The sequence below is a fragment of the Seriola aureovittata genome, chromosome 19 (assembly GCF_021018895.1).
Source record: "Seriola aureovittata isolate HTS-2021-v1 ecotype China chromosome 19, ASM2101889v1, whole genome shotgun sequence".
NCBI classification, from domain to species: domain Eukaryota; kingdom Metazoa; phylum Chordata; class Actinopteri; order Carangiformes; family Carangidae; genus Seriola; species Seriola aureovittata.
In genome coordinates this window covers 14,010,330-14,035,326 of record NC_079382.1, presented here as the reverse complement: position 1 = coordinate 14,035,326, position 24,997 = coordinate 14,010,330, and the positions used below count along the sequence as shown (strand labels likewise).

The 24,997-nt window shown below is 39.9% G+C and overlaps 3 protein-coding genes across 4 annotated transcripts in view; 1 reads left to right on the top strand and 2 right to left on the bottom strand.

The window, feature by feature from the left end:
* The window catches only part of sesn1 (sestrin 1), a 53,089-nt gene extending 49,484 nt beyond the window's left edge, over nt 1-3,605 (bottom strand). The window contains exons 1-2 of the mRNA XM_056404697.1: nt 3,484-3,605; nt 1,555-1,875 (exon numbers count right to left, since the gene is read on the bottom strand). Of these exons, the coding sequence (XP_056260672.1) occupies nt 1,555-1,833 (279 nt within the window). The 5' untranslated portion in view covers nt 1,834-1,875; nt 3,484-3,605. The remainder of the gene's footprint in view (nt 1-1,554; nt 1,876-3,483) is intronic.
* Nucleotides 3,606-4,935: 1,330 nt separating this feature from the next.
* cep57l1 (centrosomal protein 57, like 1) lies at nt 4,936-8,922 on the top strand. Of its 2 annotated transcripts, none has more exons than XM_056404561.1 (11): nt 4,936-5,131; nt 5,736-5,907; nt 6,021-6,212; nt 6,349-6,470; nt 6,751-6,864; nt 6,944-7,021; nt 7,310-7,393; nt 7,494-7,568; nt 7,661-7,923; nt 8,026-8,170; nt 8,310-8,922. In XM_056404561.1, the coding sequence occupies exons 1-11, from the start codon at nt 5,111-5,113 to the stop codon at nt 8,514-8,516; spliced, it is 1,473 nt and encodes a 490-aa protein (XP_056260536.1). In that variant the 5' UTR covers nt 4,936-5,110; the 3' UTR covers nt 8,517-8,922. The 2 variants fall into 2 exon arrangements, with proteins under 2 accessions (XP_056260536.1, XP_056260535.1); XM_056404560.1 differs by having other exon boundaries at nt 7,304-7,393.
* A 3,128-nt stretch (nt 8,923-12,050) lies between these two features.
* cd164 (CD164 molecule, sialomucin) lies at nt 12,051-24,196 on the bottom strand. The gene is made up of 6 exons (XM_056405382.1): nt 23,957-24,196; nt 23,203-23,271; nt 17,690-17,758; nt 17,175-17,306; nt 16,371-16,436; nt 12,051-16,283 (listed from the first exon to the last, which is right to left on the bottom strand). The coding sequence occupies exons 1-6, from the start codon at nt 24,024-24,026 to the stop codon at nt 16,108-16,110; spliced, it is 582 nt and encodes a 193-aa protein (XP_056261357.1). The 5' UTR covers nt 24,027-24,196; the 3' UTR covers nt 12,051-16,107.
* Nucleotides 24,197-24,997: the final 801 nt, after the last annotated feature.

Genomic DNA, 24,997 nt, shown 5'->3' with positions numbered 1-24,997 from the left:
AATGCAGCTTAGCATAATTCAAAAATACCAGACGGTGTGTACTGTGGTGCACTGCTAAACCCGCAAAGCAGCTTTCTCCCTCTCTCATCTCTCTCTGCCCTGCTCCATCTTCCAAAAACACTTCCGCACAAACAGGAATTAATGCCACAGCCAAACAGTCTATTTCCTCAGAATAACAACATGTCAGGCCATCAAAAGTTGTCCGGCTTAGTTTTTGTTTGTTATTAAAGGACTTATTAAGTGGACCAGGCCACAGCTAGCGCCGCTAAGCTGGGATAAATCAAATATTTGGTTCTCTACAGGTAAATAATGACAAATAACTAACTGAGAAAATATAATCAATCCAAGATGCCTGAGCGCGAACATTAACCATCAAAAAATATTTTTCACTTTTATTTGAAGTTCTGTCCACTTCTTACGGATCTTCAGGAAAGATCTGCCAACAACATGAATAGAAAATCTAATTCAGGCAAATGATGTGACCTGAATCAAAATTGCAACCCACCACTTCTGCAATAACAACAAACTGCACGGTATTCTGATAACACTGGCATCGACTTTAACTGATGTTAGGATTTAAAGTTTATGTCAGCAGAATGTGGTTTCGCCCCATTCATCTAGTCGCCTGCAGTATAATATTACACCCCAACATTAATTAATAACTGACCTGAGAACTATCACCCCTGTCATTTGGCAAATCAACCACATCAACAATGAAATTCATAAATGAACAGACAGACGTGTTGAAATACTTCAAAAAAAAAAAAATCACATTGGAAAGATTATGTCATAGCGGTATGATGTTGATGATGGAGTGTGTAACTGAGTATTTTCAGTAAACACGCCTTAGGTTTCTGAGAATACCCACATACCGTCAACGGTGTCATTGCTTTTTTATTGGCAGAAATCATTGTGAGGTTTTGAAAAGAATCCCTTGTGCTGTATACGTGCCTCTGATCTCAGATGGCTCAGACAGAGGCAAGGAAACTGTTTACATTACTAAGCACTAAGCTAAAATTCTCTCAACAAATACAGGTTTTTCAGCTCAAAAATGTAAATGAACTCTTATTACAACAAACTTTATGACAATCAAATTTGTCATGTCTCTAGGTTTTAAACTTAAGACGATATTTTGTAGAATTGATTTTTGATTTTAGACATTACAGTATAATTAATTGAGAATATTGGTATTTTTTTGTGTATCAGTAATATAAAAACTCTTGACGTTCTCTCTTTTTGGCATGCATGCATATAGTTGAAGAGCTGGATTGGTAAATCCTTGGTTCTTGCCATGTTTAAGTGTTAATGAGTTCATGGTGTCGCATCATGTCATTGACTGTAATCCACTTGACAGAACATGCATTGCTCTTAGCGCGGCTCTGACTCAACTACAGTGTTTGCATGCTTATGAGGAGGTGAAGAGAGGAGCAGATGGCAACAGAACAATACCATAAGTACTAAAATGTGCGGACATATGACAGCATGGCGCAGCTAAGTGCAGCACGGTACAAATAGCACACTAGGGTCTCATTGTAGATAATATGAATATCCTACCTGGACGGCCTTTAGAAGTCGAATGCATCGCGCCCTGACATCTTCAAAGGGACACCGTTTGGAGAGCATGAGCAGATGAGCAAGGATGTCATTCAGATCACTGTTTGGAAGGCATCCCAAGGCCGGGGGCGAGGGGACCGATGCTGTTATGGGCCCAATAGCCTCCGCTTTCCTCATGACGTCCTGGCATATGTTTTCCATGGCCTCAGTTCTGGAGCTGGCATCCCGGCTGCCCAGCCCGTCCCATCTCCCCAGAGACTCCTGGTCCTGCACTTCCATCTTTTGACGTTGGACTTAATGTTTGTGCTGTCTTACAGGAAGCTACACAACGAATAACACGATACAATCCAGATTTACATCACAGCAGCACAGTGTGTGCAGCAAACAACTTTTGAATATTATGCTAATGGGGAGGGATGGGTGGGCACATGCATGTTGTGTCAGTCAGTATCAAACATAGCATAGCATTGCAGGAATTAGAAATTAGAACTCGACCAATAATCAGCCAGCCAATGTCATGAGTCGATATTACCTCATCACAGGTATATCTGCATCAGCATATACAGTATGTCAGTAGCAAGAAATAAGACTACAGAAATGCCAATTAGGTTACATTAAATAAAATCTACAGCCCGATCCCTACTGTATTCTTGAGGCTGATACTGATATTTATATTTGGGAGTTTTAAAAAAAACTTGAAATCGATATACTGGATGATATTGATCATTTTCAACATTAACACAAAACACAAAAAATCTTGATACTGATCCCTTAGATTTGTTTTTTTTAAACCGTGACCAAGATACATCATGAATGGGATATTTTAGTAACTAGTAACTTTAAGCAACTTGTCTTAATGATGACACTGTTTCTAAATGATCTCAAACCAAGTTAGGTATTTGTGCATTATAATGTCCTCTTACTTATCAGTCAAAATACCGACATTGATATATCTGCAATAAACTAATTTATTTGTCTAACGCTAATAAACTCCTCTATTATCTGCATGAATTTTTTTATGGTATTATGGATATTCATGAAGTAAAACTTCCTCAGAATCAAATCGAATCAAACCGTTGATGGATGAAACAGCTAGATAGAAATGTCTGTTTTTTAACAACCCAGCATAATATACACTCAAAAAATCATGGTGCCTTCCCACTATGATGCAAAAATCATATAAATGTATAATATTGCCTCAAAGAAGGCATGCTCATTTATTTGCAATGGCCTAACAGATAATGATATCACATTTTAATGGCATGTAGAAGTCTCTGATGGCAGACAAATCTGTGTCACATAGTATATGTCATTATATAACCTAACCTTCTTCAGTTTCTTGGTCAGATTTCTTCAATAACAAATTTAACACAATTTGTATTAATTATGTAGATGTTAAGCATATAAGTATAACCAAAAGCGAATACTGGCATATACAGCTATTTGCTATCTCATTTCTTAACTCTCAATTATTGATATGAGTATCGACTTAAAAAAAAATACATGATCAGTCAGGCTCTATCATATCTGGTATTTAAACCCAGGTCATGCTGGAAACCAGTAATTTCTCAATTTCATCATGTTGGTATTTGGTCTATTACCAACTTCCAAGAAAAATCCTATCTACATATGATTTATTTATGTCACAAACCACCACAACCTGTCAGTGATATTGCTTAAGAAAACGTTTATGAACCAACAATGATTTACGGTTAATGACATGTGATTAAAAATGTACGAATACGAAGCTTGTCAGTTAGTGAGGTCCATTTCAATCTCTCCATGCCTTCTTTCAGTGTCAAGGCTTTCAAGCTGCCCATTAACAAAGACACCAGTAAAGTACAACAGAACCGCGCCAAAACCAACATTCCCACACACAAACCTGTCACTGTGCACCAAAAGCAAAAAATGTCATTCTCAAATACTCACTTTATCCTCATTCTTTGGTGCAGGTCTTCTGCAACGGGACGCCTTGCCACAGCGCTGACCAGCAACGTTAGTCCCAGTCAGGGTACAGGCGACAGGAGGCAACAACTTGAGGGTAAACATTTGATTGGCACAGCCAGCTGGCCAATCAACGCAGTATGTGGGAATTCTAGGGCGGTGCCTTTAGGATTCTGACCAGTGATTGGTTAGAGGGGTGTTGCCAAGCTCGCGGGGGATGGGTTTATGGGAGTTGGATTCTCTTCGTTCGGTGTGTGTTTTGGAGGGTAACGCTGTAGAACTGCATCTCCCATCATACATTTCGTCGACAGCAGCCCCCTCCCTTTTCTTGTTTATCAGAAATAACTGAAACAGGCAAGCAGAAAAACAGAAAGGAGAGTCATAGAGAGAAATGTCGTTTTTTTTGTGTTTAACCTCGTTTGTATTTTGGCAAATTTCCATGTTAAACACAGGAAGGATCAGCGCCTATTAAATAATATGAACACAGGAATTTCAACATGTCAACATTTCAAATTATCTGAAAGACGTTGAACTTGGATTCTGGTGTGCCATGTTGTTTGAGAGACAAAGGTGTTACAAATGAGATAACACACACACACACACACACACACACACATACAAATGCACATAAGAAACACAAACACCCAAACAAGCTTCACAGATAAAATACAGTCTTTCACTGAGTGCAACACAACTGCTTCACAGCATATGTACTGTCTATTGCTGCAGCAGGCTATTTGCATAATACTGTGCAAATATTTACTGGGTGATTGACTGACTAAAGACACTTTACTAATCTACAATAGCCTAAATGATCAGGAAAAATAGCATCAAACAGGAAGAATTCCTAAAGAAATGTCAGTGGTCTCCAAATGAATGTTTCCACATAATATGATATATTTCAGCTTCCCATTTTGCAGACCACAAGGTGATCATTTTCCTAATGCAAAATAGTCCAGTCTTGGAACCTGCTGGCACCTTTCAGAGCAGTGCTTTCAGAACAATAAGGTCTTGTCCACAGTATTTTTGAGGATGTGGTAGGATTTACAAACTGTTATTGTGTTAAACTTTAAATGCTGGTAATAACCAGGTTTCGAAATTTCTCATTTTTTATTTGGTCAAAAATGCCATATTTTTTTATTTAAATAAAGTTAACAGTGTAGAATATGTGTAACTATCAAACTTGTTTTAAGAACCCCCAAATTGTATAAATGCAAGCCTATTGATTAATCCTTTTCTAACAAAACCAGGCAAATTATTTGTAGGTTTTAGATTTTAAATACAGTGAACATTCATTGCATTTAATCCAAAACAGATCACTTTTGTAAACATCTTTATGAGAACTGGCCAACATATACATTTGTATTAAAGGTGAGGAACTCTGGATTGTGGAGGGGGAAACACTGCGCAGGCGGAACTACAGTGAGGAGGGCAGCGAAGAGGAGGGAAATTTAAAAAGTCCGGACTGCTTGTAGCTGACAGAACAACTGAGTCGCTCGGAGAAGCTAATTAGCTGAACTAACATCGTTTACAGCTTACACAAGCAGTCTGAGAACATTAAATATAAACATATGATTAGTTTCCACACAGGTATAACCGTCTTAGTAACAGAATGGAGATGTATCACGACCAGGTAACATTTGCTAATCAGCCGTTAGCTGCGACTGTGGTTAACACATTAGCTTGGGCATTGTTTACTTTTGTGAAGTTGCGGTTTGCTGGTAGTTTATTCCAAGCTAGTTCAACGCTATTCGTAAATAAACCGGTTTGTTTTTGTTCTTATGAAACCTTAGCGGTGTTGGAATTGCTGCAGCTTTTAGGAGCTTCACGATGCACTTGAACAGCCTTGTTGCAGGAAACTGGTGCACTCGGGTACAGTACAAATGTGTAGACGATGAGTGGGGAAACCCGTGAACGTTAGATGATCCTCAGAATTTCCAACCGAAATTTTGACAATCGGTCAATCATTTAAGGCGTTTATCCCGGAAATATGCTGAACTTGTCTGCTTCTAGCTCTACAGATGTTAAGATTTCCTGTTTTTCTCTGTTTTATATTATTGTAAATTGAATGTCTTTAAGAATTCGACTTATAGTCAATCAAAACAGTCCATATGGAGATCTCACCTACTGCTTTGAGAACTTATTGATTGGAATTTTATTAATATATTTTTTTATTTTGTCCACGATGTAATTAATTTGTTGTAACAGCTTCTAAAGCAACCTCCTTCTGTCTGTAGATTTTAGACTCACCCTCCAAAAACAGTTACATTGGGAGCTATTACCAGCCTCCAGACAGGATAATACCAATACCAAGACAGCTTGAGTTCTTTGCGCCTGCATCTATCAACACCGATCCAAAGATCAACAGCCTCCGGGAGTCTCAGGCCAAACCTAATATTGACAGCAAAGGTATGGCGCAGCCATTATGTCAAGTTTTTTTGGCTCATGCAATGTTATTGTTATGGCCACTTTCTGTTCCAATTATATTGTATGGTTTTCTGTTCTTGTCAACTCCTCTCCAGCTGTTGTTGATGCACTGAAGACCCTCCAGGAGAAAATTAGGCGGTTGGAGCTGGAAAGAAAGCAAGCGGAGAAGAGCTTCCAGCAGTTCTCCCATGATATTCAGAAGCATCAGCAGGTCACAGCATCTAACGTGATGCCCAGTCAACAACCAGCGGCCAGGCTGCCTGAGACCAGTAACTCTAGCAGGGAAGGTAAGTGATAGAAGGTGCAAAGAGAAATGCCACTGCACTTGATCGGGATCTTGAAATATTATTTTGAACACTGTGAAAGTGCAAAGTCTTTTCGCTACATGTTTTTTAACAGTTGTGTCTGTGATTATGATACCAGAGCTGGACTCAAAGCTGCAGTCTGCAGAGGCTCGCTGTAAGGTTCTTGAGAAGCAGCTGGACTACATGAGGAAGATGGTTGAAAATGCCAAGAAGGAGAGGAATGCTCTCATGGAGAATCAGGTAGTTCAAAAAGCTACAAACTGAAACAAACAAAATTCATAACAAATCTATCCTTAAAAGTAGATCCAAGTAGGATATATTTTAGAGAAATCGTAGCCTGGAAAGCAGGTTTAAAATCTTTTAAACAAGATTGAATCAACTCTTACACAAAAGGGTTACAAGTGATCCTAACCCTTTTCATCATCTGTGTTCCATTACTTCCTAGCATTTCTGGATGTACTGTTAGTGGTATATAGATGTTACTAAATTATCCTATAATCTCTGTTTACCTCCCCACCAGGCTTCACTGCAGAATGAGCAGCCAAGCAGCTCAAACACCCAAATTCAGCGGGAGAAGCTGGACAAACTTGAATCAGAGTGTCTCAAATTGAGTAGAACCCAAACTGTGGCAGAGGTAATTCACGTTTATCCGTTTGATTAGTCTAAACATTAATCATCACAAACTGAATGATAATATCATTATTTCGGTGCAGATGAAGCTTGCTATTCTGGAGCAAAAACTAGTGAAAGAAGAGTATGAACGGAAACTTGTGCAGGAGAAAGCAGATGAGGTCAGTCACAGTGACGCAAGAATCCTCATTTTCACTTTGTGTTTTAATTCTCCTTACTCCAACATACACATATTTTACAATAAATTCGTAAAAAGCAATTTTTAAATATATTTTATATTAAAATCCATTACTTCTACTATCTACTAAATGATCTCTCATGGGTATTTAAGTTACATAAAACCCTCTGTCAACTAACACAAATGTAAAATATAAAACAAAGAATCTTAAAAAGAAAAAAAGAAAAGAAATGAGCTTTTCCTTTAACCATGATATTGTCCCCAGCTGCAGAGGGAGCTGGACATCAACCTTCAATTGTCTATGCAAACTGCTGAAGAGATAAAGCCAAAGAAGAAAACAAAAAAGACCAGCAAGGTGATTTTCTTACCAATAAAGTTTATTATGTTTTTGTATTTAGTTGATGGGAAAGATTTGTTTGGAATAAAGTCATGATAACAGCTATCTTCTCCCTCAGAAAACATCCAAAAAGAATGAGCTGGCATCAGCAAGCAGCCCAAGACACATAAAAATGCCCTTTGTCGCAGGAACGGTACGTTAGTTCTGTGCTAACTCTCAAAACCATGCATTCTTTTTTCACTTTTTGATTGATTTTTTTTTTTTATTGCTTCCCACCTGTCACAGTCGATAAGCCCGAGCCACTCAGTCCACGCCAACGTGCAAAGTATCCTTCACATGATGAAGCACCACCAGCCCCAGCTATGTGAACGAGTGAGTTCTCTGCACAGGCCTGGCTGTGGAGCCAAGAAGAGCCTCCAAAAGGACTTTTCTCCATCTTCCACTGCTTTTAAGAAGCCTGACTACCTGCCTGAGCAAGTAGACCGGTCACTGAGCTCCCTGTCAGACCTGCTCTTGGCTCTGCAGGACGAGCTGGGACAGATGAGCTTGTGAGTACGCTTCTTTTTAAAAATTGTTTTGTTTAAGTTTTTCTTTTCACATTCAATAATATGTGTCTGCATTTCTGTATTTCGTTCTGTTGTTTTTGTCAGTGAGCATCAGGAGTTGGTGCGTCAGATCGATGCAGCCCAACATCGGGAGCAGAAGCAGGACCTGCAGAGAGAACTGGAGAGGCTGGTGGCAAGGATGGAAGAGAAGGGAGTTCATATCACTAAGCTTCGCAAACACCAGCAGACGGTAAGTGAGCCACAACTCAATACATGTGTGATAAAGGGAATGTTGTATGCCAGGTACGTCCTGTGTCAGATGATTTTCATCCCTAATTGTGTTGATAGGTGTTGGTGTCTGATGTGTTCTGTCTTCTGCTCCTGTGCAGGTCCATAAATTGGCGCAGAGTCAGCCAGGTGCTGAGGAAGACACAACCAAGAAGTTGAGTGGGATCAAGCCACCTGTCCCTTCTCTTGTTAAGGCCAAGCAGAAGGGAAGGAAAGGTGGGACCACTTACAATAACCTGCAGCTTCTCCGGGAGACTCAGAAGTTCAGAAACAGCCTCAAACAAGACGATCTCTCCTGGGAAACATGAGGTTCTCTGCAAGACCATTCTGTGCGCAGGCTTTGATCTGACAGCTGGATTAGCCACAAGACTCCGCTTGGTTCCTTTCAGTTTGTTTTTCCCTCTCTTTAAACAGCCTTTGGGCCATTTTTAGTAACAAATGAAAAGAGGGAATAAAGTGTTTTACACGGAACTTGATAATGTGTTGATCATAAAACCTGTTAAGCAATGGGTGATGGATTTAAATGAAATTTTGCACATACAGGGTCCTTCATAGGCAGACGATAGATGAACGATGACTTAAACCAGCCCAAAAAATTATGTGACTTAAGTGTGTTTCATGAAGTATGTCTCCTCTCAAATGAAGCTGGAGTAATCTATTTTTAATATTTTCAATTTTTAATAAAGTTTATCCCCTCTACATAATGTAAATACATCTTTGTTCACATTTTACTGAAGCCAACACAAGTTTTTGTCTAATTCAGCATCATTTGGATTTCATACTGAGAACCACTAGGTGGCAGTGCTCAGCCTATGTCTATTTTACCCCTGACACACTATACATTTGCATGGACAATCGTGAAATATAACTTTATAATACTGCGTGCAGCATCAAGCTCCCTCTGTCTTGAGCAGCCTACAATAGAGTTTCACCAAGTGCTCTGTGAACTCTACAACAGCAGCTGCCTGGACAGCTGAGTAAATGTAGCTGTAACCACAGGACAAAGGGATGTGGTTTTTATTGCTGTCCAAAAGTGGGAGGAACTGCTATTTGCCACAGGATTTCACAATTTCACACAGCCAAAACAGCTCTATTCTCTTAAATTCAACTTTGATAGCTATTATCAATCTTAATTATGGGCTGGTCAGAGGACAGGACACATTTCTGGCATTGCTGAGGCTTTTATATTTGCTCTCTGTTTATTTGAGTCCGCCACCTTTTCTACGGGATGAATAACCACATGTGAAGCTGCCTCATAACATTCCTGCATTATCTCTTCACTATCGGGCCTCAGTCAACATCTTTATTGTATCATCGAGTCACATTTTTGAAACACAAGAGGCCTTTTTGACCTTAAATCTTATCTCAGTCACTCCCCATACCACAAACAAAAAAACTGTACAGCCAACTCTACAAGGGTTGTTTAGTCACAAATTGTTGATATAAAATCCTAAAATTAAAACAGTGGATATCACTTACTGCCCTGTCAAAGGCTCTGGGTCATGGGAGAGGAGAACAGCTGGTTGTTATTGTTTCTCTCTCCATTCAGCCTTTTCAGTTCATTATCCGGCGAACATTGCTCGGTTCTGGTATTCTTGGCATGATTCAGAGTTCACTGGATGGTTAAATGGACTGAGCTGGTGTATGAGAGAGACACTAAACCTAATGCATTGTTTCTCTGTGCTCTCATATTAGATTACAGAGCAAGACTGGACACAGCAATCAGGTTAGCTGAGGCAAGTCAAGACCCTTCCATGCCCACATATACAACAGCTCCAGCCACTCCTGTCTGCTCTCCTGACCGTGCAACGCTGATATTTTGTGACGGCACACTCCTGTTTTTGTCTGCTGTTGAATAGCAGTGGTGTGTTCAGAGAGTGGTGTACGGAGAAGGACTGGGTAGGTACGAGTGCGTGTCAGGCATTTTGCTGTGGGTGGGGATTGCCCACAAACATCTCCTGATCCATCCTCTAATAAAGATATATTTGCAGAGTGTAATTGTCCACAAGGTGTTTCTTTGAGGTGTTACGCATCCTCAGTGTGTGAACACAAGTTTACTGGTCACTGAAAAGTTGGCTTGCTGTAGGGTTTTCCACTTCTTAGTGAAAGTGCTATAAGGGATATAGCATCACAAGGTTTGCCATCTCTGTCCATTAACGGCAAAGAGTGAGTGCAGAGCTGCAGATTGTTTTAAATGGACACGAGAGAGAAATTGTGGCGCGGCTGTCCAGAAAAACATTCTCTCCTGAAACTCCTCTTGGTTCAGGGAAACAGTGCCAGCTGGGGACTCTGGGCCACTGGAAGAATAACAATCTGCTCAGCACAAACAAATACTGTACGCACACACACCTCACTCAAGAATGTAGTCAACTGTGCAGACTGTGATTCTTGAGTGAGCGCACGCAGATCCACATGCTCACTAACATTTCCTTTAGAGCGATTTGTTTTTGCAACACAAGCAGAATTTTGCTGTGACCTTGGAAACCAACCATTTGTCCTGTCAGGGGCGCAGCACAGTGAACACTCAAGAGTGAGAAAAACAAGGGGTGGTGTCTTTAGCTTTAGGTCTCATTGTCCCCAGTTTGTCTGTTAATGGTACATACCAGCAAATAATGTCCATGTCATTGATGTTTGCACATGGCTGCAATAAACTTTGTACCATTTTCCTTTTCAAAAGCATGTTGATCTCTATCTTACATAGAAAAAAGTAAATATCAAGGTAACGCTTTAAGTGATGTGTGCAGTAAAGTGAACACCAGTTCTAGAGTTAGTCCACCAATGAGACTTTATTACAAACAGGGTAATGTAGACTTCTGTAAAAGGAGCAACCATATAAATGAGGCTTGAAGAGGAAAACTTATCAGATATTTCACAAGAAAAGAAGGAAAAACAAGCAAAAAGTAATTTTTCTGTTTTATCACTGTAATCATCTGATGACCCCTCAGATTAACCTTGGAAACCCATGAAAGGCCTTAAACCAAGGTTGGGAACCACTACACTATGTTCAGGCAGATCATGGGGATGGAGGGAATTGATGGGGTAGGGTGAATCCCGCATTTACAAAATCAGAAAAGTATGTCAATAGGAATCTGGTTATGCCTGTAAATTATATTAGAGCTTTTCTCAGGAGACTCCAAGCATATTGCACAACATGCTTAGACACAGCCATGAGCATGAGAAGCTGACGCGAAGGTTAAACTTAAGCGATCATTTTCAGCAAATCAGCAGATTATTCCAGAATATAAATATGGTTCCAGCCCTATATAAAAACATTCTGCAAAAAAACTACAAGAGTAAAATGCTGCTGACACATCAATACATAAGTAATGGTAATCTACTGATATACTACTATAATAGTATAACAGTTACAGGGGCCTCTACATTGAACGCATTACCTTTTCAATTCAGGACTTAGCTTAGCTTAGCATTAAATCTGGAAACATTTAGCCTGGTTCTACCTGAAGGTATCAAAAGACACATATAAGTGTATTTATTGTTAATTCAAGGTGTCCTAGGTAAAGACTACTGAATTTGGGGGATAGTTAAATGTCTAGATACTATAAGATAGGCTACTGTGAGTAATATTTGATTGTCAAATTATTTTTTTTAACAGGAAAACTTGTTGACCTAGCATTAGGTACACACACAGGGCAAGACAAAGCAAAGCCTGAACTTGATACCTTCTGTTGTCCAGGCAACTGGCCTTTCAATTGTAACCATGGCAATGGAGCCTCAAACCGAGACCTGGCCGAGTCTCAAATTGTCCCACTTATGATTTGTCATGTAAATTACCAGCCCCAAGAAAGTAGACACTGCTGACAAATGAAAGGTAAAGACAGAGAAATGTTTAACAATATTCAAACTTTATTGGTTTAACATTGTGAAACTAAAGGCAACACTAGAAAACAAGGCAAAAAAAATAAACAGTTTGGAAAAGAAGGGCACAAAATAAGCACAAAACATTTCAGGAGGCATTGTGGCACCTGCAAGTGTCTACAAATGGGTGTGGGTGTGTGTGTGTGTGTGTGTGTGTGTGTGTGTGTGTGTGTGTGTGTGTGTGTGTGTGTGTGTGTGTGTGTGTGTGTGTGTGTGTGTATGTGTGGTCTATGTGTGTATGTGTTAATGTGGGGTGAGAGCAAAGCCAAAAACTCGTACCTACAAGACTGACGGCCTGTAACACAACTGGTAAAAGTATGGCACTACAATGTGTGCGCATAGCAATAAAGCCACAAGGCAAAAGAATGGAATCAAAAAGCTCTTTACTCATCGCTCTTGGAACCGAACACTACAAGGCTGAAAACTGATAGGAGAGTCCTCCATGACCAAGCAAATTTGGATTTTGAATTTAAAATCCTGCAGGAGAAAAAAAACAAGTCATTCAATGCAACAACTGAAAATTACAACCAAAGTGGAGTTCAAGTTATAGTGTGACTGTTTGCATTACGGAGGAAATGATGCAGTAAAGAACCCTAGAGGTGTGTGGCTGTGGATACGTTACCAATGAGTTATTTTATCGCAATGGGCTAGTGACGAGGTGTCCAAGCTACGGCCAGGCCAGATGTAGTTGAAGACCTGTGCCAAACAGTAGCTGCTCATATCGACCTACCAGCATTTACACATAACACCCGTAATTCAAATGTGTAACTGGTCAAAATGTAGGCAATTAAATGCAGCTGAAATGCAGCCCTAAGTTTTCCGAGTACATCTAACAATTTTTCACTCATCAAACAAAATCAGCCTGATAATTGCCCAGACAGCCCGTCACCAGCAATTGCTCTGTGGATTTGATCAAAAAGTTAAGGCTGAGCGTGACAAAAGAGACATTTAAGCAGAATACAACACAGAAAACCACTTCACAGGGGTCTGAAAGTGCTGAGTCCCATCGATATTTAATAGGTGTGGCATATCATCTTACAAACTACAACTATATATGAATATTAACTGAATAAGGCACTTTTCCTTAAGAGGTGCAGGGACTGAGTAACTTGTTGGAGAAGCTGCAGAGAGGCAACACAATGGACATCTATTGGTATAAACGGATACCAGACGTGTTTTGACACACCACGATGTCAACATGTGATGCTGTGTTGTTAAGGAATGCAGCTTCCATGTCGAAAGCAGAGAGCACTCTGACTGACTAGATTCAGTGGCTACACAGCGTACCACTCAACAGCTGTGAATTAAACTCAAATACGTCTCTAATTTTGGGGTGAAGGGACTCCTCATGCAGAGAATGAACAAATGGGTGCAGCTAAGGCAAAACTCTGTAGCCTACTCGCCATACTTGGGTCTTTGGGCTGTAGCCTAATGCCACCAGGTGACTGTAGGTTAAAAGGCGTGTTGATGGTGAGCAGCAGAAAACATGTAATCCTAAATTACACAAGCCAAAACAAACAGGAAAAAAACAAGCAAACATCTGCACTCATGAGTTTCTAACTGTTGGTGGTCATACAAAACAAAGTGATTATTCATCCATTATCTAGTTAATATTCAAGAGTGTTTATACAAGCATCAGATTTGTTTCTTTTTTTTTTTTGGCTGAAACCATTAAAACATTTACAAAGACAAAGTTACAAAACAAAGCTTGTCAGTGCAATGCTCAATTTCCATGCCAAAACTGAGGACTTTGGCTTAATGCACACTGTTTCAAGGCATTCTTTCAACTAGCATATGGGCTAATCACAACTAATCAAGTGGTTTTAAGTGTGTCTAAACCCTTAAGAGCATATGCAATGGGAGGAAAAATCACAACTCCAAGCATCCAGCATGCAATAATGACAAAAAAAAAAAAAAAAGGCATTTAAACAAAACATTCTTGACACTGACAAGCTGCTACAAGCAAAAATGTTCTGATAAACACTCCTTCATTTAGCCTTTCCTCAAGTTGAAACCAAGAAGATAAACACAAACAGGATGTGGCTATGTACAGGAGTGACAAATAAAAAAAACTAAAAGAAAAACTAAATCACACAGTTAGCAGCAAGCTAATTAGAGAACTTGACAATGAACTCTAGCATGGCCACGTAGTTGTTGCAATTCTGCACTCTATTCGCAATCTTCTCATGTACACGGCAAAATCAGAGGTGCAATGCTCATTCGACCAAACCAGCACTCAAAACAGTCAACATTTTGAACCTCAATGCACTCTCCAGTACTCAAGTTTTTAAATTAAGCCCAATATGTTTGCCATTCAAGGTACACTACCGGATTTATAGCACCTAACAGCGGTCTGAAATTTCCTGCCAGCTCATTGTTCACGTTTTAAAATTAAACACATTTTACAACTGAGTTCTGAAACATATATAGTGAGGTGAGACGGGAGGACATTTGGAAGCTGTATTAGGAGCTACAAAAAGGAGAGTACCTTTAAATTACCTATTTATACAAGGTCGCCAGTGAGAAGACCATAGGTTTCATGGTCTGAATATAGTCCTCTACTTATAGGGAAAAACTTCAATCCAGACTGATCAAGGCCCTCAAGTGACAACTATTTACCGTATTTTTCAACAATAAAAGGCTCTTCAGTCCAGCTGGATTACTACGGATCTCACTGTCCACCAATATCAGCACCGCGATACGGTTTCTGTCTCGCAAACATAAACTAATGACAACACTCAGGGCCTCAACCGGGAAGAAAGAACTAATCCTCTTCCATTTCTCTCTTTACGTCATACTGGACATTAAAGGCACTTCACTGCTATCACTGTCCACATCACGAAAGGTGCATGCCATTTTCTTTGTCTCCCCATTCTCTTTTTTTTTTATAAATTATTTAAACAAATGAATTATTCATATTTCTGAAATATTCTACAATCGTTCATTTTCACCCTTTTTTGACTACTCCACAGAAAGGAAGGGACAGCTCCACATTAGCAATCTGTGTGGGTAATATTTGATGTCAGTAAAGCTCAGAAATAGCAGTTCGGAGATTAATGGTTGGGAAATGAACTTAATACATGATTTATTGCATTGAGCTGCTCAACTAGCAGTCGGTGTTTGACTTTTTTTTTTTTTTTTTTTTTTTTTTTTTTTAACAACTCGTATTCGGCAATAGGTTTCCCCAGGGAATTCAACATCAGAAAACACACAGCACTCTCCTAAATGCCGAGGGAGGCACCCATCAAAATAAGACTGTTTACCCGAATGACTGCTATTTTTTGGGCCTGACATTAGATGATTGGGTGTTGCTTTTATTCCCTCGCAAATAACCTCGCCTCTTTTACATCATCTATGAACACATACACACGATACAGCTGCATGGGGGGAGGGAACCTGCCCACGATTCAGCAGGCTAAAAGCAATACTGAATCATCACGATCGTCACATTTGAGAATAGCTGTTAACTCAAACAGTGTTTCCAAATCAAGATTAAAAAAAAAAAAAAGAAAAAAGAAAGGCTGTAAATGCAACCACTTTGCAGCTGTACTACTCCCAAGCTTCAAATGAAAGCTACTCTTAATACACGACTAATTCTTTGATTTTCATGTGGTGAGGAGAGGGGCTGTAAATAACACCAGCCCCCTCAATTCCCTGGAAAATGGTTTTGGAGCTATGCCTAACAGCATGATGGAGGTGGGAGTAGCTACCAGATGATGTAATCCATATGCTCAAGGCTTAAATGACATATCACTAGAGATTTGTTTCATTTTACAAGTTGGTGCGATGTGCACACATACAGGCATGCATGGGTGCCTTAAATTCAGACTACAACTACAGCACTAATGCCGGCCGAAACCACAGGTGGCACAGACATCAAAAAATAATTAAAGAAAAAAAACCTGCTTGAAAACACTGTTTGAGTTTGTCGTGATGAGTGCGTGTTGAGTGGGGAAGTCTTCACTGGAAGGTTCTAGTTGGTGGGGACGGGTCGAGTGATGTGGATCCAACAGAGATGCTGCTTCAAAGGGTGTGGTAGTTGCGGTCCTTGGACTTGCAGAATTTGTAGAGGAAGAAGATCACAGCCTGCAGGCCCAGAACCAGCACTATTCCACCAATGAAGCTTGCAGCGTCAAAGGTTGAGTTCTTGTGAGGGGCAGGAGTTGGGGCAATTGCTGGGGTGCTTGTGCTGGTTCCAGCTGTGACGAAACAGAGCAAAGAAGAATGAAGTTACTGTTTATCTTAGATTTAAAAACTTTCTTGCTCTATCCCAATGTGCGACTTACTTGTAGTAGTGGAAGAAGCGGAGGAGGTGTTACTAGTCTGAGTGGGGGTAATGATGGTTGAGTTGCCTGTAGTAGGGTCAAAGTAAGAAGACATACATTAGCCTTTACACCAGTAAATTTATTTGACTTATTTCAAATTATAATCCGCAACTGTGGTTTGATAAAACAGCAAACACTGAAGTTTGTCAGAACAACAACAGAGGAGCAACTGGTAAATCTATTTATGATGCGGCCAAAGAAATGGATGTTGTATTAATACAGAAGTCAATAAAAGCTGCCACCAGAATCTGATTTCAGGCTGCACATGGCACTAGTACTTTTCCTTACTAACAGCAGGACATGGTAAAGTTGGAGTTGGAGATGTGCAGCCTGTTGCCTGTGACTCAAACATAACTCTTCAAATAACTCACTGTGGCTGCCCCTTCTCGTTCCATTTCTCCCTTGCCAAAAGTAAAAATGATCTGCTGACAAAATTGCTGTTGTATTGTATTATATACACATTTTTGATGGACGCCAAATGCACCTCAGCACTATTCCTGGTGACAAATACAATGCGTTAACTGTAACTGCATCACAATAAATGCCACCCTGTGTTTTGCCTGTTGAACACGTTTTATTTGAAGCAGCAGCAATAGGAAGAACTGCATCGTTTCCACTAACTGAAATAACTAGTATATATCAAAGATGGTGTAATGATTTCATGAAAATCTTTAGGATCATAACTTACAAGATCACTTGAAACCCTGTATACTGGGCAACACAGACTACAGCAGGGAGTCGCAGAGGTTTTTAGGGACTGGTTACCTGTGGTGGGCTGAGCGCTGCTGCTGCTGTTAGAGGCAGTGGAGGCAGCATGGGTAGTGGGGGTTGTGGGAGTATGGGAAGTAGTCGTAGGTGCAGAGGCAGTTGAAATCGGGGCTGTTGGAGTTGGAGAAGCTGGACAGGGAGCCAACACGAAGACAGGGTGTTAGGGGGAAAGCAAGAGACACCACCCGAACAACAAGGTTATGTACGGACAAGACACAGCGCCCCCTCATTATTTCTCTTGGGCAGGTGAAAATACTGTAATGCCTGGCCCAGTCTTTTAGACACAAACAAAGAAGACAGCTGAGAGACAGACCCACAGTGCTGAGACTGGACACTTTAGTTAGAACATAGCTAGAGACAAACAGAATCTGCAGAAAATTCATACTCCTAAACAAGGAGAAATGTGCTTTTTGTACTCAATATGAAGTCTGCTGATTCTTTTGGAGCCTAAAAGGAACATAAAATGTTACTTTGCCACCTTGATATTTAGGCCACTATGCCGTTAGACTTACCTGAGCAGGTAGTGTTGATGCAAGAGTCGTTTCCTGCCTGAAGAGTCATGTTGTAACAGCCAAAAGATGCTGAAACATACAAAAGTTTCATGAATTTTTTGTTTAAATAGGTAGTCTCATTGAGATCAGGATCTCTTTTTCAAGAGAGACCTGTGTATAAAAATAAACATATACGCTTTATACATAGACAGACACGCAGGCTATTCACAGAAATAACAGAATGTAATATAACATTTAAAAAAAAAAATTAATTAAAAATAAATGAAATTACATTCTCGATGTGATTCATGTTTTAAACTTAATTTCAGCGTCTTATATTAGCAAGAGCAAAAGCACTTTATTTTATCAATTTAAATTCAATCCTGTTCATCTAAGCTGACAAGTGGGCGGTAGTTATTTATCTCACTCAAGTGTCATAAGACCTTCATTAAACAGCTCACACAGAAGAAGCCAAATACTCACTATCATCACTGTGTCCAAAACATAATGCTCTCAAGATTTTGCATAATTTCACAATGTTACATTTTTTACATTCACATAGAGCACACAGCTCCATCTAATGATTTCTCAATTATTCTATGCATACAAATTGTTAAGCAACATTATAAGCAGTGAAGCAATCCCATTTCCTCATCTCCTCTACCGAAAGGTCAGACTGTTCCTCACATAGGTTTAACACAATGTAATCAACTACATGTAGAAAACCTGTATTCAAAATATTCAACTAAAGGACACAGGGCATTATCATCTAAATGTACTTAAAGAAATGTGACATGCAAGAGAGGGGCCTCCGTCATAGCCATATTACAACAGGATTACTAATGTATAAACATGTAAGCTGGCTGAGATAAATTTCATTTTAACTTCTTTATACAGTGTATGGCAATTTAATCAACTCACTATGTGTTATAAACTAATAAAATATTTTGTACCAAAATGTTTAGCTGCAATGTAGCAAGTAAGTCAAAATGTCAAATAAATGAATCTCCCATAGAAGCAGTGCCTCAGTATGAAGGAGCCTAAAATAAAAAAAATACTGTACTCCAGTAAATGTTACTTTACAATCCATCTTAAAACTAAAGACATTTTATTTTCCACATTCAGTCTGCTGAGTCATAGTTTGATCATCTAGGTGTATCCCGCTTTATTGTATAATCTGACTACTAATTAACCAATGACAGGAAGGGACTTTGCCCTGCCATGGAGTCTTGCCTGTCCCAAATACTTAATAAGTCATACTAAGTTTCATACTAAGTCAACATACAGACACGGCAATGATTTAGTTTTTTTTTTTTTTCATTTGTTTGCTATTTTTCATTTCTCTAAGAAACAAAATTTTAGTAATTTACAGACATAACTAACAATAACAAGATGAAATTTCCATCCATTTCTGTCAGTTTCTTTAAAAGAAACAACGGTGTCACAGCGAGGAGCCCTTGAGTCATGACTGTCAACACCTTGTGACTATAGATTCTTTTCACTCCCAGTTAGATTCACTGCTGTTGTACAAGATTAACTGGCAGCTGAGTCTATTACAATCTTCAGTAAGAACCTCCACATTGCTCAGATACTCACAGGAAATATTTTCATAAATTGGGCACATTTGTTTCAAACTTCCTTTATGTGAGAAAAAAAAGGAGCTAAACAAGGTTTTTCAGACTGTGTGTAAGTGGAATTCTAAAAGTGGGTGAAATTGTTTGAATTATGGATCAACAGAAAATCAATGGGTGACCTTTTTTTGATAATTAATTAATTCTTTCAGTCATCTGTTGAGCAAAACATTGCTGGTTTCTGCTTTTCAGATGTGAGGATTTTTTTGTCATAAATTACAGTAAATTGAATATCCTTGAGTTTTGCACCATTTGTGTCACATTGAGATTTTCACTACTTTCAGACGTTATTTAAAAAAAAAAAAAAAAAAAAAAAAGAAAAGCCTGATTTTTTCACAATAAAAAATAAAAAAAAAGTTGGAGCCCCATTATGTTTATAACCATAAAGCTGTGAAAACCTTACTACAGCTGAACAAAGCTTTAATTTATCAGAATCCAGCTTGGAATTTACTGGACGTTGACACAGTAATTACTAGTTCATGAGAAAACAGTAACAGTGTACAAATATCCAGCATGGCCACACTTGGCCTTCACTTGTCTCAGACCTCTCTGGAATGCTGTTTTACAGGCCGTTAAACCAAACATCTAAAGTGAAAAATACATTTCCCGTAAAGCTTCAATAATTGTTCAATTTAGTGAGAGGGGAGGCCTTTAAAGGCCCTTGACCTCTTCTTTGTGTCGATAAAATCTCTCTTAAATTTGTTTATATGAGCATATGGGGGCATTATCATCTCAAATACGGGAACATCATAAAGGGAACTAAGTCCACTCCGTGGTGCACCTGGCGCTGTAAAATGCCTTCCTACACCTTCCGTGCTTGTTGTACAATAATCCAGAGCAGCCACACCTAATGACACCGACCAGATGGCTGCCCATAAATTACAGGGACACCAGTCAACAACAACCAACTTTAACAGTAAGGCTACGCACACAGGAATATATTTTATGGTCCTTGTATCAAAAGTTATGGTCCTTTGTGTACTGCCCTTGGACACAAACAACTACCAAATGGCTGTTGGGTCATAATTATTAGTTTTTTGGAGCTCCTGGTGCAAAGTTTCGGTTGAGACAGCTGTTAGTTCAATCATGTGGTTATTATTAAGGCCAGTGGTTTGTGGTGTTTGGTAGCTATTCTGACAGCTTCTCCCTATTTTCATGTACATTTTCACCATGTCCCAGACTGTTCATCCTGCTACATTATATGATTCAGCAGGTGTAAATGACCAGGAAGGGAAGTGAGCACATTTAATCAATAGCCTCATGCATTTTAAACTCAATGAGTGAAACTTTTTATAGCTGGAAACTGAATGAATCCCTGCCTTTCTAACTGTGATTAAGCAGCGTCAAATATCAAGTAATTCTGAAAGTGCTGGCTGTCTTATTTTCACTTTCTGTGTGATCTGACACTGCCATCTATGTATGTCAAGCCATGTGTGGGGAAGGGTTTTTTCTCTCTCCACTAGGTCAGAGGTCTGTTATCTTGCAGGCAGCTGTGAAAGGTAGGACTGGCTCTCACCCTTTTCTAAGCTGGTGACATCATCATCATCACGAGGTACATCCACAGCTTCAAGCCAGAGGTGTGAGTGAAAAACTGAAGGGCTCATTTTACCACAGAAAACAGCCTCTGGGGTTAAGAGGACTCAACAAGCTTGGTCACAGAACTACATCCTGTACTTAGAGGCTAGAGGTTAAGTTTTTGAGCATCTAAACGTTGGGCTGACTTGAAATGTGCCTCTGATGCCAAAGGCTTGTTTACACAAAATCCCTAAACCAAAGATAAATCTGGTAATGACAACGTGGTAGGCGTTAGCTCGCTGCAGCAGTGTGGTTATGCTGTGCTTCTGCAAAGCCATCTCAACTGACCAGAGCTGACCTTTTGTTTAGTTTATATCAAATAGGTGATCCATTCTTGAGCTTGTGAAAGGCTTTAGCTGTAGGCTTGCTTAGTGTGTGTGTATGTGTGTGTGTGTGAGAGTGTGTGTGAGTGTGTGTGTGGTAAGCAGTCAGTGTTGTTCAGCACTTTGGTAACAGCGTGTATCCTGTGTGATAGGTTGGTGTGAGTTGTTTGTGCTGGTGTGTAACTGCTCTGACAGTCTTTGGGGGTCAGGAAGACAAGTTTTCCAACAAGATAAAACATGATAAAAAACTGCCAAACCTCAGGGAACCTTATTTCAAACAACATCAGAGCAAGAGGAAAACATAACTACTGATCAAATCGCTTGTAGATTAGACTATGCAAATTGAAATTTATCAAATGATTATGATCTCAGTAAGAGAGTAGATCTTGATAGAGCTGTGGGCGGGAGTTGCTATTTCCTCCTGAGCATATAGTGTATGTCTCCCTTGGGTCAGAGAACATGTCAATTATTGTCATCTTGCCTGTCCTGTTCAACCACTTAATAAATCATTAAGTAATGTACTGTCATAGGGCCACTTAACATTCAGAGATAAAGCTGAAAGAGGGAGTGGGATCACCAAATCTCACCAAACCTGTCGTGGAGAGAATCAAAGTTTCCCATTACCTGGGATTGTGTTGCTAAAGTTAACTGATGTAGGAGCTTAGCTTACTTATTTTGGATTTACTTAATCAACTTGTAACACAGTTAAGAAGTTACATTAACTTCCACTCTTCGACCCTAATGACATCTGAAATTTACAACGAGATCACAGTATACCCTTGTCTTGAACTGCACCCGAGGCATAAATTATGAGAATAACAAGGCACATGAAACTAATCTTCTTCTATCCTATCTGCACACTCTTTCCTTTCCTTCCTTCTGTTCCAAAGCGTGGCCATATTGCAGGCTTCCTGCCACACATCCCCTTGCTTCCTCTGCAGTTCATCTTCTTCACAATCACTACAGACCTGTGTATATCTCACTACACATATTGAACTCAGGTTAACATTGAATTAAGGCCCTCTAGGGCAATATAGTCAGTATCACAGAACAGGTTTTGGCCCAGCACTTAGCCAGAAGTGTGCCAAGGATCCACAGGTTTATCACTCAATTTTATTAATTTATGCTGAGTGAAGTTGTGTGACAACCCTGTGATTTTAAGATTAAATATGTTCACTTATCTCTGCTTTATCCATAAAACTTGTAACCATTTTTCCTGACACTGGTAACAACATGAATACAGCCAACTCCTCTCATGACCTACTAAAAAGAAAATAGACACATATCACAGGGGTAGCTGGTAGGTGAATGAAGAGCCATTGACTCAGGAAACAGTCAGTCATGCCTATTTGTTATTGCAACTCCTTTTTACTGAATGGTTCATGTTTCTATATCACAACCAGCAGACTTCCAAATTAAGATGAAAAATACCACCGCAGTATATTTTCCCACATCCCCTCTACAGTGCAGAAGTCTGAGATATTCACTCATGTTTAGACAGATATTTCCATTAACATAATGAAATTACAGAGTGGTGATTCGGCAATGTAGGCAAAAGGCAGCAAAACCACAATCACAATTGAGGCGAGACTTAAATGTCCAAAAGACATTAACAACTAGCTTTGCATCCCATTCCCTATTAATTATCTACAACAAATTTATTGTAGTAAGAAAAAGTACTGAATCTATGCAATCTCCTTCAAGATTTAGCCCAACCTCGACCTGTCACCCTACGCAGACGTGTGCCAGTAATTTACTCCCAAACCAGCCTGTCCAGATTCACAGAGACAATGTTGCCAGATGATTACGGTAAAGCTTGGGCCGTAGGGTATTTAGGAAATTTGGATGACATCATCTAAAAGTCAGCATCCACTGCCATACATTCCCTCCATACCCAGGAATCATGAGTCCAATCAGCTCAGCTGTCTGGACAATTTAGGACACACAAAGACCAACCTGTGCGTCTCAGACCACAACCTACCAAACATTTACGATAGATACTCACATGTGCAATTGACCCAGGCGCAGGCACTATTGGCTGTACATGAAGCACATGACAGGCCGGAACATCCATCTGCAGAGAAGTCATGAATCAGATTTAGTTACAGTAGTTGTAAATAAAAAGGTAACTTCCCACATGTGGGAGAAAATGAAACTGTAGCATTCAAGGGGTGGCTATAAATACTGTTGCTGAAAAATGGGTATAACCTACAAAAACAATGTTAAATCTTAAATCACAAAACAAACATAGCAGGGCAGTACGACATAACGAATTTTAAAATGTGGCACAACAGAGGCGCAAAGGCGTGTGTCATGTAAGGCTGTTACATAACAAGCTGTTCTGGTCCCTGGTACCTGATCAACTGGATCTGGGCTTGTTGCTACTCCCACAATCCACATAATGACACAGATATTGCAGTTACATAATTTAAGTTAAATGTCAGGTCACACAACTTGCTAGCAGGCTAAAGCGTTAGCTCTTACCTACAACTTGAGTGCCACTGGCCAGCGTGGAAATAAAACTGACAAGTTGCCAAAAGGGACATATTTTATCTTTTATGTAAACCTGAATAAGGCTAGGTGACAACTGTCAAACTAAGAAGCGAGATATCTAATGGCCCCTGCAGTGGCCGAAAATGGAGGCATACAATACAGACAGGTTCAGATGTGTTTACTCGGAGGTGTCTTAACCGAGCTAAGGAGGGACCCGGCCGGCCGTAGCTAGCCGCTAGCTCGGCGCTGAGAGGTCGCAAACTTACCTGAGTCTGATGCGGTTGATGCGCCAATGAGAGCCACAACTACAGCGAAAAACACCACCTTCAGGTACATGACTGCGGTCAGCTTATTGCTCTCCTCTGTTCAACTGGGGAAACGTATTTGAAGAGAAACGTCGAGTATGACACTTCGGAGATTTCACAGTTTCCTCCCCGTCTTGCGTCTCTGGTCGCTGGTCTCTGGTCGCTGGCTGCTGCTGCTGCTGCTGCTGCTGCTGCTGCTCGCTAGCTCACCACTTCCTACTTGACAGGTCATGTGGCACTTTTTACTGGGAGGGGTGAGAAACGTGAAGAGGACGTGAGCTACGAACACGTCAAAAGGCAAGGGGGGGGGGGGGGGGGGGGTAATTTTGTCATTAACTAACCTGATACGTTTTTTACTTCTGATTGTTTAGGACTCAATAATACCTGAAAGTACACCTGTGACGCAAAACACTGAATATTGATATGCTAAAAATAACCTCTCACAAACATGGCCGGATTGAGCCGTTACAGGGCCCCAGGTCCCCCCTTATGAATACACACACACACACAAACACACACACACACACACACACACACACACACACACACACACACACACACACTTACTTCCCATCTACCCCAAATGATTTCATGAGATACAAAATTGTTCAGAATATCAAGTAAACCATTGCCAGGAGCCTCCTGTGTACTGAATAAATTATTTAGTAGCAGTTCAGTGTGAATAACAGGCTCGATCTCTGTGACTTCAAAAACAGATACAGGTGCAGATACAAAGCTCTTCTACACAGCAGATTTAATTTACCGTTTACTAACATCATTCTGAGTAGCAGTCGTAGATCATAATCATGTGTTGCCACCATGGTGGTGTGCAACAAATTATGTTGTCATGCTGGCAGCTGTGACTCTGCACAATAACTGGAATTAAGAATGATAAATAGCTGAAACCTCATACTTACATCACAGATACTCCATATGGAGTAGATTACCCGGCTAGATTTAGGAGCCCAATAGCCATTTGCATATAATAAGAAATTGCTGTAA

Excerpts from the sequence above, each read along its gene's own strand:
- cd164 (XM_056405382.1), bottom strand. The coding sequence starts at position 24,026 with ATGTACCTGAAGGTGGTGTTTTTCGCTGTAGTTGTGGCTCTCATTGGC. Across the intron at positions 17,759-23,202 it reads CGCCTGGGTCAATTGCACAT|CATCTTTTGGCTGTTACAAC; the intron begins GTGAGTATCTAT and ends TGTATGTTTCAG. Across the intron at positions 17,307-17,689 it reads CATCAACACTACCTGCTCAG|CTTCTCCAACTCCAACAGCC; the intron begins GTAAGTCTAACG and ends CTCCCTGTCCAG.
- cep57l1 (XM_056404560.1), top strand. The coding sequence starts at position 5,111 with ATGGAGATGTATCACGACCAG. Across the intron at positions 7,022-7,303 it reads TGCAGGAGAAAGCAGATGAG|CTGCAGAGGGAGCTGGACAT; the intron begins GTCAGTCACAGT and ends TATTGTCCCCAG. Across the intron at positions 7,394-7,493 it reads AAACAAAAAAGACCAGCAAG|AAAACATCCAAAAAGAATGA; the intron begins GTGATTTTCTTA and ends CTTCTCCCTCAG.